Source organism: Dendropsophus ebraccatus, chromosome 8 (assembly GCF_027789765.1).
Source record: "Dendropsophus ebraccatus isolate aDenEbr1 chromosome 8, aDenEbr1.pat, whole genome shotgun sequence".
Lineage (NCBI taxonomy): Eukaryota > Metazoa > Chordata > Amphibia > Anura > Hylidae > Dendropsophus > Dendropsophus ebraccatus.
Window position 1 is genome coordinate 2,237,225 of NC_091461.1, and position 14,995 is coordinate 2,252,219.

The following is a 14,995-nucleotide window of genomic DNA, read 5'->3' on the forward strand; positions in this document are numbered from 1 at the left end:
CTATACAGTACATGTATATACAGGGCCCCCTACTCCAACTATACAGTACATGTATACAGGACCCCCTACTCCATCTATACAGTACATGTATATACAGGACCCCCTACTCCATCTATACAGTACATGTATACAGGACCCCCTAATCCATCTATACAGTACATGTATACAGGACCCCCTACTCCATCTATACAGTACATGTATTTACAGGGCCCCCTACTCCATCTATACAGTACATGTATATACAGGACCCCCTACTCCATCTATACAGTACATGTATATACAGGGCCCCCTACTCCATCTATACAGTACATGTATACAGGACCCCCTAATCCATCTATACAGTACATGTATACAGGACCCCCTACTCCATCTATACAGTACATGTATATACAGGGCCCCCTACTCCATCTATACAGTACATGTATATACAGGCCCCCCTACTCCATCTATACAGTACATGTATATACAGGGCCCCCTACTCCATCTATACAGTACATGTATATACAGGGCCCCCTACTCCATCTATACAGTACATGTATATACAGGGCCCCCTACTCCATCTATACAGTACATGTATATACAGGGCCCCCTACTCCATCCATACAGTACATGTATACACAGGGCACAACAGGTATACCAAACTGTGACTGGGTAACACTGCCACACCAGACCTGACCAATACCGCCATACTGTGACTGGATAACACTGTCATACCAGACCTGACCAATACCGCCATACTGTGACTGGATAACACCGCTATACCAGACCTGACCAATACCACCATACTGTGCTGGATAACACCGCCACACCAGACCTGACCAATACCGCCATACTGTGACTGGATAACACCGCCATACCAGACATGACCAATACCGACACACTGTGACTGAATAACGCTGCCATACGGGTAAATACAACCCTGCAGGTATACAGGACACTACAGGTATACAGGACCCCAAAACTATACACTACAGGTGCACGGGACCTCCACAAAACTATATACTACAGGTATACAGGACCCCAAACTTTACACTACAGGTATAAAGGACCCCAAAACAATATACTACAGGTATACAGGACCTCCACCAACTATATACTTCGGGTATACAGGACCTCCACCAACTATATACTACAGGTATACAGGACCCCAAACTATACACTACAGGTATACAGGATCCCAAAACTATACACTACAGGTATACAGGAACTCCGCCAACTATATACTACAGGTATATAGGACCCCAAACTATACACTACAGGTATACAGGACCTCAAAACTATACACTACAGGTATACAGGACCTACACCAACTCTAATACAGGTATACAGCACCTTCACCAACTCTATACTACCAGTCTACAGGACCACAAATATACTACAGGTATACAGGAACTCCACCAGCTATATACTACAGGTATATAGGACCCCAAACTATACACTACAGGTATACAGGACCTTCGCCAACTCTATACTATAGTTATACAGGACCCTCAAACAATTTACTACAGGTATACAGGACCCCTGAACTATATACTACAGGTATACAAGACCTCCACCAATTATACACTACAGGTATCCAGGACCCTCAAACTATAAACTACAGGTATACAAGACCTCCACCAACTATACATTACAGGTATACAGCACCAACTATATACTACAGGTATACAGGACCCCCAAACTATACAGTACAGGTATACAGGACATTCACCAACTGTACACTGCAGGTATACAGGACCTCCCTCAACTATACACTACAGGTATACAGCCCCCCCAAATACACACTACAGGTATACAGGACCCCCCCCCCAACTATACACTATAGGTATACAGCCCCCCAACTATGCACTACAGATATGGGAGACCCCTAAAAACTATACATTGTGGGTATACAGAACCCCTCCAACTGTGCACTACAGGTATACACTAATTCCACTGATTAACTCAGATGAAACAATACCTTTAGCTTGGCCTCCTGGGCACCTTAGAACAAATCTAATTAACACACTGACACTTTATACCCGGGCAGCGCCGGGTACATTTTCTAGTACTGGTATATAATCCCCTCATGTGGGCTCCTCAGTATACACCAGTATAATACAGTGAGATGTGACTGGTATATACTGGTATATAATCCCCTCATGTGGGCCCCTCAGTATACACCAGTATAATACAGTGAGGTGTGACTGGTATATACTGGTATATAATCCCCTCATGTGGCCCCTCAGTATACCACCAGTATAATACAGTGAGGTGTGACTGGTATATACTGGTATATAATCCCCTCATGTGGCCCCTCAGTATACCACCAGTATAATACAGTGAGGTGTGACTGGTATATACTGGTATATAATCCCCTCATGTGGGCTCCTCAGTATACCACCAGTATAATACAGTGTGAGGTGTGACTGGTATATACTGGTATATAATCCCCTCAGTATACCACCAGTATAATACAGTGTGAGGTGTGACTGGTAAATACTGGTATATAATCTCCTCATGTGGCTCCTCAGTATACCACCAGTATAATACAGTGAGGTGTGACTGGTATATACTGGTATATAATCCCTCATGTGGGCCCCTCAGTATACCACCAGTATAATACAGTGTGAGGTGTGACTGGTATATACTGGTATATAATCCCCTCAGTATACCACCAGTATAATACAGTGAGGTGTGACTGGTATATACTGGTATATAATCCCCTCATGTGGCCCCTCAGTATACCACCAGTATAATACAGTGAGGTGTGACTGGTATATACTGGTATATAATCCCCTCATGTGGCTCCTCAGTATACACCAGTATAATACAGTGTGGTGTGACTGGTATATACTGGTATATAATCCCCTCATGTTGGCTCCTCAGTACACACCAGTATAATACAGTGAGGTGTGACTGGTATATACTGGTATATAATCCCCTCAGTATACCACCAGTATAATACAGTGAGGTGTGACTGGTATATACTGGTATATAATCCCCTCATGTGGCTCCTCAGTATACCACCAGTATAATACAGTGAGGTGTGACTGGTATATACTGGTATATAATCCCCTCATGTGGCCCTCAGTATACCACCAGTATAATACAGTGTGGTGTGACTGGTATATACTGGTATATAATCCCCTCATGTGGCTCCTCAGTATACCACCAGTATAATACAGTGAGGTGTGACTGGTATATACTGGTATATAATCCCCTCAGTATACCACCAGTATAATACAGTGTGAGGTGTGACTGGTATATACTGGTATATAATCCCCTCAGTATACCACCAGTATAATACAGTGAGGTGTGACTGGTATATACTGGTATATAATTCCCTCATGTGGCTCCTCAGTATACACCAGTATAATACAGTGAGGTGTGACTGGTATATACTGGTATATAATTCCCTCATGTGGCTCCTCAGTATACCACCAGCAGTGCCGGATTAAGGTTGGTGGAGACCCTGGGCAACAATTTAGTTGGGGGCCCCCCCATTTTCTTCCCCCACAAATAACCATACAGTGCTCTATTTAGGTGGCTGATTACTGTAGCACCTACCCCTCCTCACTCCTGGCTGTGTGGCTCAGCATCCTCCTCTGTTCTGCATGTGATGGTCCCTAGAGGCTGCAGTCCAGAGGAAGATGCCAGGCCCTAGAGACAGGATGGGGAGGGGTGAGCATCACGGTATGATCCCACTTAATTCAATGCGAGAACACAGCACTTTAGCACTTTCTGTGCACTCTTGCCCCCTGTGTCAGCCACCACAGCAGCATGTGCAGTTGTGAATTGCAGGCAGAACCTGGACTTCCCAGAAAGTCCCATCTTCAGTTCCCAACCATGTACACTAGCTGAAGCAGTAAAGAGCGCCCAGAAAGTACTTAAAGGCTGTGTAGAATATATAGCGGATATGGCTGTGAATATACCCTAAGGATCATGGCATATATAGCTGCACACAGGCTATATGTCATATGCTGCACACAGGCTATATATCATACTCTGCATACAGGCTATATATCATATGCTGCACACAGGCTATATATATACCATATGCTGCACACAGGCTATATACCATACACTGCATACAGACTGTATATCATATGCTGCACACAGGCTATATATCATATGCTGCACACAGGCTATATGTCATATGCTGCACACAGGCTATATACTATACACCGCACATAGGCTATATATCATACACTGCACACAGGCTATATATCATACTCTGCATACAGGCTATATACCATACACTGCACACAGGCTATATGTCATATGCTGCACACAGGCTATATATCATACTCTGCATACAGGCTATATATCATACACTGCACACAGGGTATATATCATACTCTGCATACAGGCTATGTACCATACACTGCACATAGGCTATATGTCATATGCTGCACACAGGCTATATGTCATATGCTGCACACAGGCTATATGTCATATGCTGCACACAGGCTATATATCATACTCTGCATACAGGCTATATACTATACACCGCACACAGGCTATATATCATACGCTGCACACAGGCTATATATCATACCCTGCACACAGGCTATATGTCATATGCTGCACACAGGCTATATGTCATATGCTGCACACAGGCTATATATCAGGGGTCCCCAAACTACGGCCCGCGGGCCGCATGCGGCCCCCCGAGGCCATATATCCGGCCCCCGCCGCACTTCCGGAAGGGGCAACTCTTTCATTGGTGGTCAGTGAGAAGACTGCTCTCACTGACCACCAATAAAAGAGCTACCCCTTCCGGATCACGCCAGCCTCTGCCCCACATCCACACTGCAGCCGACATCCCTCCAGAGGGATCCCCCAGCAGGTGCAGCGACGTCATCACTGCCCCTGCCGGAGGATCCCTTAGAGATCATTTCCAGGTTACATCCGGGCGGGGGCTTTGTGGTCCGTGCGGCGTGGAGGAGGCAGGCTGCAGGGCCGACATCTCACACTGCTCCGGGATCTGCGGAGCGGTTGGGGGGCCATGTGCAACGGACCGCAGATCCCAGAGCAGTGTGAGACGTCGGCCCTGCCGCCTGCCTCCTCCGCACCCCACAGACCACCAACCCCCCCGCCCCGGATGTAACCTGGACATGATCTCTGAGGGATCCTCCAGCAGGGGCAGTGATAACGTCGCTGCACCTGCTGGGGGTTCCCTCAGGAGACTGACCTGCTGAAGAGGAGTGAAAAGGCACTATTAGGTGAGTATATATATTATTTTTTTTGTAGCAATGCAGGGGGGCATTATAACTATATGGGGGACATTGCAGGGGGACAATATAACTATATGGAGGACATTGCAGGGGGACAATATAACTATATGGGGACATTGCAGGGGGACAATATTACTATAAGGGGGACATTGCAGGGGGACATTATTACTATATGGGGGACATTGCAAGGGGACCATATTACTATAAGGGGGACATTGCAGGGGGACAATATTACTATAAGGGGGACATTGCAGGGGGACATTATTACTATATGGGGGACATTGCAGGGGGACATTATTACTATATGGGGGACATTGCAGGGGGACATTATTACTATATGGGGGACATTGCAGGGGGACAATATAACTATATGGGGGACATTGCAGGGGGACAATATTACTATATAGAGAGCACAACAGGGAGCATTATTACTATATGGGGACAATGCAGGGACACATTATTAGTATTTGGGGGCTGGTTGAGGGTGTAAAGGGGGAGTTAGGGGTGGAAAGAAAGAGGGTTGCTTTTACTTTTTTTTGGGGGGGGGGTTGTGGCATTTTGCATTGGGATTTGATTATAGTTTGTTTTTTTTATAGTCCGGCCCTCCGACGGTCATAGGGACAGTGAACTGGCCCCCTGTGTTAAAAGTTTGGGGACCCCTGCTATATATCATACTCTGCACACAGGCTATATACTATACATTGCACACAGGCTGTATATCATACACTGCACACAGGCTGTATATCATACACTGCACACAGGCTATATGTCATATGCTGCACACAGGCTATATATACCATAGAATGGAAAGAAGGTGCGGATCCAGCACTCCAAGGTAAGTTAAAAATCTTATATTTTATTCAATCATGTTAAAATACAGCAGAGCTATGTGTGCTGTGTGGCCCAGTAGATTGACGCGTTTCGCGCATGCGCGCTTAGTCATATGAAACGCGTCAATCTACTGGGCCACACAGCACACATAGCTCTGCTGTATTTTAACATGATTGAATAAAATATAAAAGATTTTTAACTTACCTTGGAGTGCTGGATCCGCACCTTCTTTCCATTCCATTTACCCATTGACGGCTAGCCACCGCCTGGAACCGTGCACCCTCCCTCAATGCATTGATATCCGAACTATACAACAACAAGGTGAGCTGATCTCCATTTTTTCACTTTCCATTATATATACCATATGCTGCACACAGGCTGCATGTCATATACTGCACACAGGCTATATATGATAGGCTGCACACAGGCTATATATACCATATGCTGCACACAGGCTTTATATACCATATGCTGCACACAGGCTATATATACCATATGCTGCACACAGGCTATATATACCATATGCTGCACACAGGCTATATATATCATATGCTGCACACAGGCTATATACCATACACTGCAAAAGGCTATATATAATAGGCTGCACACAGGCTATATACCATACACTGCACAAGGCTATATATAATAGGCTGCACACAGGCTATATAGCATACACTGCACACAGGCTATATAGCATACACTGCACACAGGCTATATATCATATGCTGCACACAGGCTATATGTCATGTGCTGCACACAGGCTATATATACCATACACTGCACACAGGCTATATATCATACACTGCACACAGGCTATATATCATAGGCTGCACACAGGCTATCTATCATAGGCTGCACACAGGCTATTTGTCATATGCTGCACACAGGCTATATACATATATACTCCTGCTCTGATATATGCCCCCATAGTATATGCCCCCTGCTCTGATATATGCCCCTATAGTATATACCCCTGCTCTGATATATGCCCCTATAGTATATACCCCTGCTCTGATATATGCCCCCATAGTATATGCCCCCCCAGCTCTGATATATGCCCCCTGCTCTGATATATGCCAATATAGTATATATCCCTGCTCTGATGTGCCAATACAAAACAAAGCCTCATACTCACCTGATCTGGGTAGATGACAGGTCTTCTCTCTTCTGGCTCTTCTCTGTTCCTTCAGCCTGAAAGCCACTGTGACAGATGCTCCAGCATGCTCCATGATATCACATCCCTGCTGGAGAGATCAGGTTTCCTTGCTGAGGTCCCACGCTGTCCTCTCCTCAGTGATGGGGAGGGGCGAGGGGGGAGTGAGGACCTCTGCAGGAGACAGGCACCCGGAAGCTTAACAGGAAGAATCCATTCAAAGACCCACCAGGGGGAGTCTGAGCCTGCCGGGAGGGAGATGTTTGCACAGGATTAACCCTACACCTCCCTCCCTCCCTGGACAGCATGCAGTGTGCCCAGTGCTGTGTCCAGGTAGGGTTTCCACATGCTTTTTGCGCGTGGGACTAGCTCCCAGACACCACTTCCAGGTTTGGGCTGGTGGAGGCCCCCTAGTGGTGGAGGCCCATGGGCACGTGCCCCTGGTGCCCTCCCTTTAATCCGGCCCTGACCATTAGTATAATACAGTGAGGTGTGACTGGTATATACTGGTGTATAATCCCTCATGTGGCTCCTCAGTATACCACCAGTATAATACAGTGAGGTGTGACTGGTATATACTGGTATATAATCCCCTCATGTGGCCCTCAGTATACCACCAGTATAATACAGTGAGGTGTGACTGGTATATACTGGTATATAATCCCCTCATGTGGCCCTCAGTATACCACCAGTATAATACAGTAAGGTGTGACTGGTATATAATCCCCTCATGTGGGCCCCTCAGTATACCACCAGTATAATACAGTGAGGTGTGACTGGTATATACTGGTATATAATCCCCTCAGTATACCACCAGTATAATACAGTGTGTGTGACTGGTATATACTGGTAATCCCACATGAAGGGATTATATACCAGTATATACCAGTCACACGTCACTGTATAATACTGGTGGTATACTGAGGGCCACATGAGGGGATTATATACCAGTATATACCAGTCACACCTCACTGTATTATACTGGTGGTATACTGAGGGGATTATATACCAGTATATACCAGTCACACCTCACTGTATTATACTGGTGTATACTGAGGGGCCCACATGAGGGATTATATACCAGTATATACCAGTCACACCTCACTGTATTATACTGGTGGTATACTGAGGGGATTATATACCAGTATATACCAGTCACACCTCACTGTATTATACTGGTGTATACTGAGGGGCCCACATGAGGGATTATATACCAGTATATACCAGTCACACCTCACTGTATTATACTGGTGTATACTGAGGGGCCACATGAGGGATTATATACCAGTATATACCAGTCACACCTCACTGTATTATACTGGTGTATACTGAGGGGATTATATACCAGTATATACCAGTCACACCTCACTGTATTATACTGGTGTATACTGAGGGGCCACATGAGGGGATTATATACCAGTATATACCAGTCACACCTCACTGTATTATACTGGTGGTATACTGAGGGGCCACATGAGGGGATTATATACCAGTATATACCAGTCACACCTCACTATATTATACTGGTGTATACTGAGGGGATTATATACCAGTATATACCAGTCACACCTCACTGTATTATACTGGTGGTATACTGAGGGGCCACATGAGGGGATTATATACCAGTATATACCAGTCACATCTCACTGTATTATACTGGTGGTATACTGAGGGGATTATATACCAGTATATACCATTCACACCTCACTGTATTATACTGCTGTATACTGAGGGGATTATATACCAGTATATACCAGTCACACCTCACTGTATTATACTGGTGGTATACTGAGGGCCACATGAGGGGATTATATACCAGTATATACCAGTCACACCTCACTGTATTATACTGGTGGTATACTGAGGAGCCACATGAGGGAATTATATACCAGTATATACCAGTCACACCTCACTGTATTATACTGGTGGTATACTGAGGGGCCCCACATGAGGGGATTATATACCAGTATATACCAGTCACACCTCACTGTATTATACTGGTGTATACAGAGGGGCCACATGAGGGGATTATATACCAGTATATACCAGTCACACCTCACTGTATTATACTGGTGGTATACTGAGGGCCACATGAGGGGGATTATATACCAGTATATACCAGTCACAACACACTGTATTATACTGCTGTATACTGAGGGGATTATATACCAGTATATACCAGTCACACCTCACTGTATTATACTGGTGTATACTGAGGGGCCACATGGGGGGATTATATACCAGTATATACCAGTCACACCTCACTGTATTATACTGGTGTATACTGAGGAGCCACATGAGGGATTATATACCAGTATATACCAGTCACACCTCACTGTATTATACTGGTGGTATACTGAGGGGTCACATGAGGGGATTATATACCAGTATATACCAGTCACACCTCACTGTATTATACTGGTGGTATACTGAGGGGCCACATGAGGGGATTATATACCAGTATATACCAGTCACACCTCACTGTATTATACTGGTGTATACTGAGGGGCCCACATGAGGGATTATATACCAGTATATACCAGTCACACCTCACTGTATTATACTGGTGTATACTGAGGAGCCACATGAGGGATTATATACCAGTATATACCAGTCACACCTCACTGTATTATACTGGTGGTATACTGAGGAGCCACATGAGGGAATTATATACCAGTATATACCAGTCACACCTCACTGTATTATACTGGTGGTATACTGAGGAGCCACATGAGGGGATTATATACCAGTATATACCAGTCACACCTCACTGTATTATACTGGTGGTATACTGAGGGGCCACATGAGGGGATTATATACCAGTATATACCAGTCACACCTCACTGTATTACATAGTAACATAGTAAATAAGGTTGAAAGAAGACAAGAGTCCATCAGGTTCAACCTAGGGAAACCCTACTGTGTTGATCCAGGGAAGGCAAAACCCCCCACTAGGGAGACGACAACCGCCCCACCACAGGGAGAAAACTCCCCCCCCCGTATCCAATGGCGACCAGAACAATCCCTGGATCAACGTATCACCGGAATCTAATGCCCATAACTTGTAATATTATATTGTTCAAGAAAAGCATCCAGGCCTCCTCTGTACTTATATAATGAATCGGCCATGACAACATCATGTGGCAGAGAGTTCCACAGTCTTACCGCTCGTACAGTAAAGAATATAGATAGTTCCACAGTCTCACCGCTCGTACAGTAAAGAACCCGCATCGATGCTGATGATAAAATCTTCTTTCCTCTAGACGTAGAGGATGCCCCCTAGTCATGGTTACAGACCTAGGAGAAAGGAGACCACTACAAAGATCTCTGTACTGTCCATTCATATATTTGTACATTGTGATCAGATCGCCCCTAAGACGTCTTTTTTCTAGCGTAAATAACCCCAAGCGTGATAACCTGTCCTGGTACTGTAACCCGCCCCCCCCATTCCCTTAATGACCTTTGTCGCCCTCCTCTGCACCCGCTCCAGTTCAGCTGTGTCCTTCTTATATACCGGTGCCCGGTGCTGTACACAGTATATACCATATGTGGTCTGACCAGTGGTTTATAAAGAGGCAAAACTATGTTCTCATCTTTAGCATCTATACCTCTTTTGATGCACCCCATTATTTTATTAGCCTTGGCAGCTGCTGCCTGGCACTGATTACTATAGATGAGGTTACTGTCCACCAATCCCCCAGGTCCTTTTCGGAAGTAGTTTTACCCAGTGTTTTATTATTTAGCACATAACTGTACTTATTATTTCTATGGCCCAAATGCATAACCTTACATTTATCCACATTAAACTTCATTTGCCATTTCTCCGCCCAAGCCTCTAGCTTCTCCAAATCCCTCTGTAATATGATATTATCCTCCTCTGTGCTGATTACTTTACCCAGTTTAGTATCATCTGCAAAAATGGAGATTCTACTCTGTAGCCCCTCATAAAGATCATTAATAAAAATATTAAAAAGAAGTGGACCCAACACTGCCCCCTGTGGTACCCCACTAGTAACTGTGACCCAACACTGACCCCTGTGGTACCCCACTAGTAACTGTGACCCAACACTGACCCCTGTGGTACCCCACTAGTAACTGTGACCCAACACTGACCCCTGCTGTACCCCACTAGTAACTAAAACCCAATCTGAATATGTTCCATCAATGACCACCCTCTGTTTTCTATCACACAACCAGTTATTTACCCAGTTGCGTACGTTTTCCCCCAGTCCCAGTATCCTCATTTTATAGACAACCTTTCATGCGGCACAGTATCAAATGTCTTTAAAAAGTCCAGATACACAACGTCCACAGCCTCCCCCAGGTCCAGTCTATATACACAACGTCCACAGCCTCCCCCCGGTCTAGTCTATATAAACAACGTCCACAGCCTCCCCCAGGTCCAGTCTATCACTTACCTCTTCATAGAAGCCGATCAGATTAGTCTGACAGGATCGATCCCTCATAAATCCATGCTGGTGCTGCGTCATAAGATTATTTTCATTAAGATACTCCAATATAGCATCTCTTACAATCCCCTCACATACGTTACCTACTATAGATGTTAGACTTACAGGCCTGTAGTTTCCAGGATCACTCTTTGACCCCTTCTTGAATATTGGTACCACGGGGGGGCGTGGCCTGGCAGCCTAATGGAGTAGTCGCAGGTTGTGTGAGCTCCTACCCAGCACGCTATTCTAACGGCTATTAACGGCAGCACACCGGCAGTTTTCCCGGAAACGGACTCCTACTGACTTGCTAACATGTCGGGGAAGCGAAGGAGACACAATAAACCCGTCTACCCGCTGAAATTATACTTCACGAGGCGTACGGACCAAAACCAAGATGGCGCCGGCACCTCAGAAGACAACGGCCCCCCGGGCGCCCAACCACCTCACGGCGGGTCGGCTTCTACTCAGCTTCACAGGTTCCGGAGATCTTCCTCGGATCCTAGCCTCCATGACCGGTCACCCGAACATGCTCCGGCGGGACCATCCTCACCATCCACGTCTCCGGTGAGTGACAGGGAGCTCCCTAATGGCGGCGCTCCTGCGCCCTCCCGCACTAAGGCTACCACTACTCTCCCTGCTTCCCAACCCTCCGGAACACAGCAAAGCCCCATGCCACATACCCTGGCTCTACACCCAGCGGGATCCCCCCCCCCCAGACCCATTTATGTCTCAGGTGGATGCCCTCTCAGCACTACATATCCCTGATGATACGCTGACCCCCACCAATATGATGGACATGCTGCAGGCCCTGAGGAAAGCATTCCGACAGGACATGTACAGTCTCTTTAATCCCCTGAAAGCCACAGTGGATGACTTGGGTGATAGAGTCGATCATGTGGAACACAAAATGGGAGAATTTGCTTCCACACATAACTCCCTCTTAGAATCCCATGAAACTTTGAAAGAAGAAGTTCAGCTCCTCCAATCCAAAATGGCCGATCTCGAAGACCGAAGCCGCAGAAATAATGTAAAACTGAGGGGAGTAGCAGAATCTGTGTTGCCTAAAGACATTCCGTCATATGTGAAAGAACTTATCAGAGCGACTTTACCACATTGCTCAGATAAAGATCTCGAAATAGATCGAGCACACCGTATCCCCAAACCCAAACACCTGGGTCCCGACGTGCCACGAGACATCCTTGCCAGAGTGCATTTTTTTACTGTGAAGGAACAGCTCATGGAATTTTCCAGACGCAACGGCGGATTACCAGCGCCGTATCATAACATATCGGTATACGCAGACCTCTCTGCCCATACTCTTCAGCTCCGAAGGGCCCTACTTCCAGCTACACAAGTGCTCCGCCACAATAAGATAATGTACCGCTGGGGCTTTCCCACCCGTCTTCTCATTAACAGAGGGAACCAGATCCATGTGGTCACCAATATAGAAGACGGCGAAGCCCTGCTCACCACTTGGGGACTCGAACTCCCCCCACAGAAGAAACCACCGAATCCCCGTCCCCGCATTCAGGACGAATGGTCCGTTGTGAAATGAAGCTTGTCTGCTCAGTGCATATAAGTGCTGCTGGAGAAGTCGGTTGGACTACTACCAGACGGGCTTCAGGTTGGAACTATACCCCCCCACCTGCGAGGTGTTAAGGCTACTATGAGTCTAACCACTTTTGTTTCCTTAGTTCTACAGTTTATATGTTTGAATTTAGATGCACCAGCTATACCCCCTACAATTTGGAATACTGCATACACTGTACTGACTTATTGGCAGGGCACGTGCTCTCTGGCTGGGAAGCACATAGGTGCCTTAACTTTTCTATGGTCTATCATATACTTATTCAGTATTATGTTTACTTACCAAGATGGTTTTAAAAATCGTTAGTATGAATGTCAATGGTTTAAACAGTCCCCATAAACGCTCCCACACATGGAGAGAAGTTAAAAGCCTCCGTGGAGACATCTTATGCATACAGGAGACTCATCTCCTGCAGGAAGATGCTTTCAGGTTTAAACACCCCTCATTCCCACACATTTTTCACTCCCATCATTCCTCCAAGGCACGAGGTGTATGTATAGCTATAAGAAATACAGTTGCCTTTTCCTTAAGCTCAGCCATTACTGACCCATCTGGTAGATATGTACTGTTAAACTGTGAAATTAACTCTGTTAAATATTCTCTCCTTTCACTGTATGCCCCCAACAAAGGGCAACTTAGGTTCATACGTAAAATGGTGCGACTAATACATGCTCAAAACTATGGTCGCCCCATTCTATGTGGAGATTTCAACCTCACAGCTGATCCCGAAGTAGACATGACAAGTACCCCTCGCACCCCCCCAAATAACTTATCACAGCTGCTATGGCAGGAAGAAATATATGACGTATGGCGAATACATCATGGTTCTGAGAAAGATTTCTCCTTCCATTCAGCAGTGCATAACAGCTACTCACGCATAGACCTGTTTCTGGTTAAAGCTGACAGTTTACAACTTGCCACTAAATCCACTATAGAACCTATCACCTGGGCCGACCACGGTGCGATCACACTCTCACTTTCGGAAAAATACAACCAACCCCCGACATACATCTGGAGATGCAACCCTTCCCTTATGACCCACTCAGTTTATGGTCCGCTAATACTGAAAGACTTGAAAGATTATTTCGCAACAAATACTACCTCACCGATATCCCCATTCTCCTTATGGAACGCACATAAAGCGTACATAAGAGGCTCCTTTATTAAATTTGGTGCCACTATGAAGAAAAATAGAGCAAAACGTATTACTGACCTACTCACTAGCATCCGTCATGCAGAAACTGCTAATAAGAACCTCCCCTCCCCTTCAGTGGCTGCTACCCTTAGTGACCTCCGCTTAGAGCTTAGAGGACTATTGTTGTCGGACTATGAAAAGAACCTAAAAAAGGTCAAAGCTCGCTATTATTCCCAGGATAATAAAGCGGGAAAATTATTGGCGGCCCGTTTAAAAGCCCGCAACACCAAATCCAAAATCCCCTTCCTCTTACACCCAGTATCTGGGGAGAAATTATACTCCCCCACGGATATAGCCAACGGTTTTGGCACATACTATGCCCACTTATACAACCTGGCTGATCACACTATAGACCCCCCAACCTTACCCCACCTTACCCAAGATTTTTTAGATAAACTACACCAAACTATCCCCTACCCAACTTGCCACTCTAAACCAAGAAATCACAGAGGCAGAAATTTTAAAGGTAATTAAGACCCTCCCACCTGATAAAGCCCCAGGTCCCGACGGATTCACTAACACATACTATAAAACGTTTAGCTCCATCATCCTACCATA

General features: G+C 45.6%; 1 protein-coding gene across 1 annotated transcript in view; it reads left to right on the forward strand.

The window, feature by feature from the left end:
- Positions 1–13,894: 13,894 nt before the first annotated feature.
- Positions 13,895–14,995, forward strand: part of RBP3 (retinol binding protein 3) — a 64,999-nt gene continuing 63,898 nt past the window's right edge. Inside the window, exon 1 of the mRNA XM_069979792.1 lies at positions 13,895–14,695. Within this exon, the coding sequence (XP_069835893.1) occupies positions 13,895–14,695 (801 nt within the window). The remainder of the gene's footprint in view (positions 14,696–14,995) is intronic.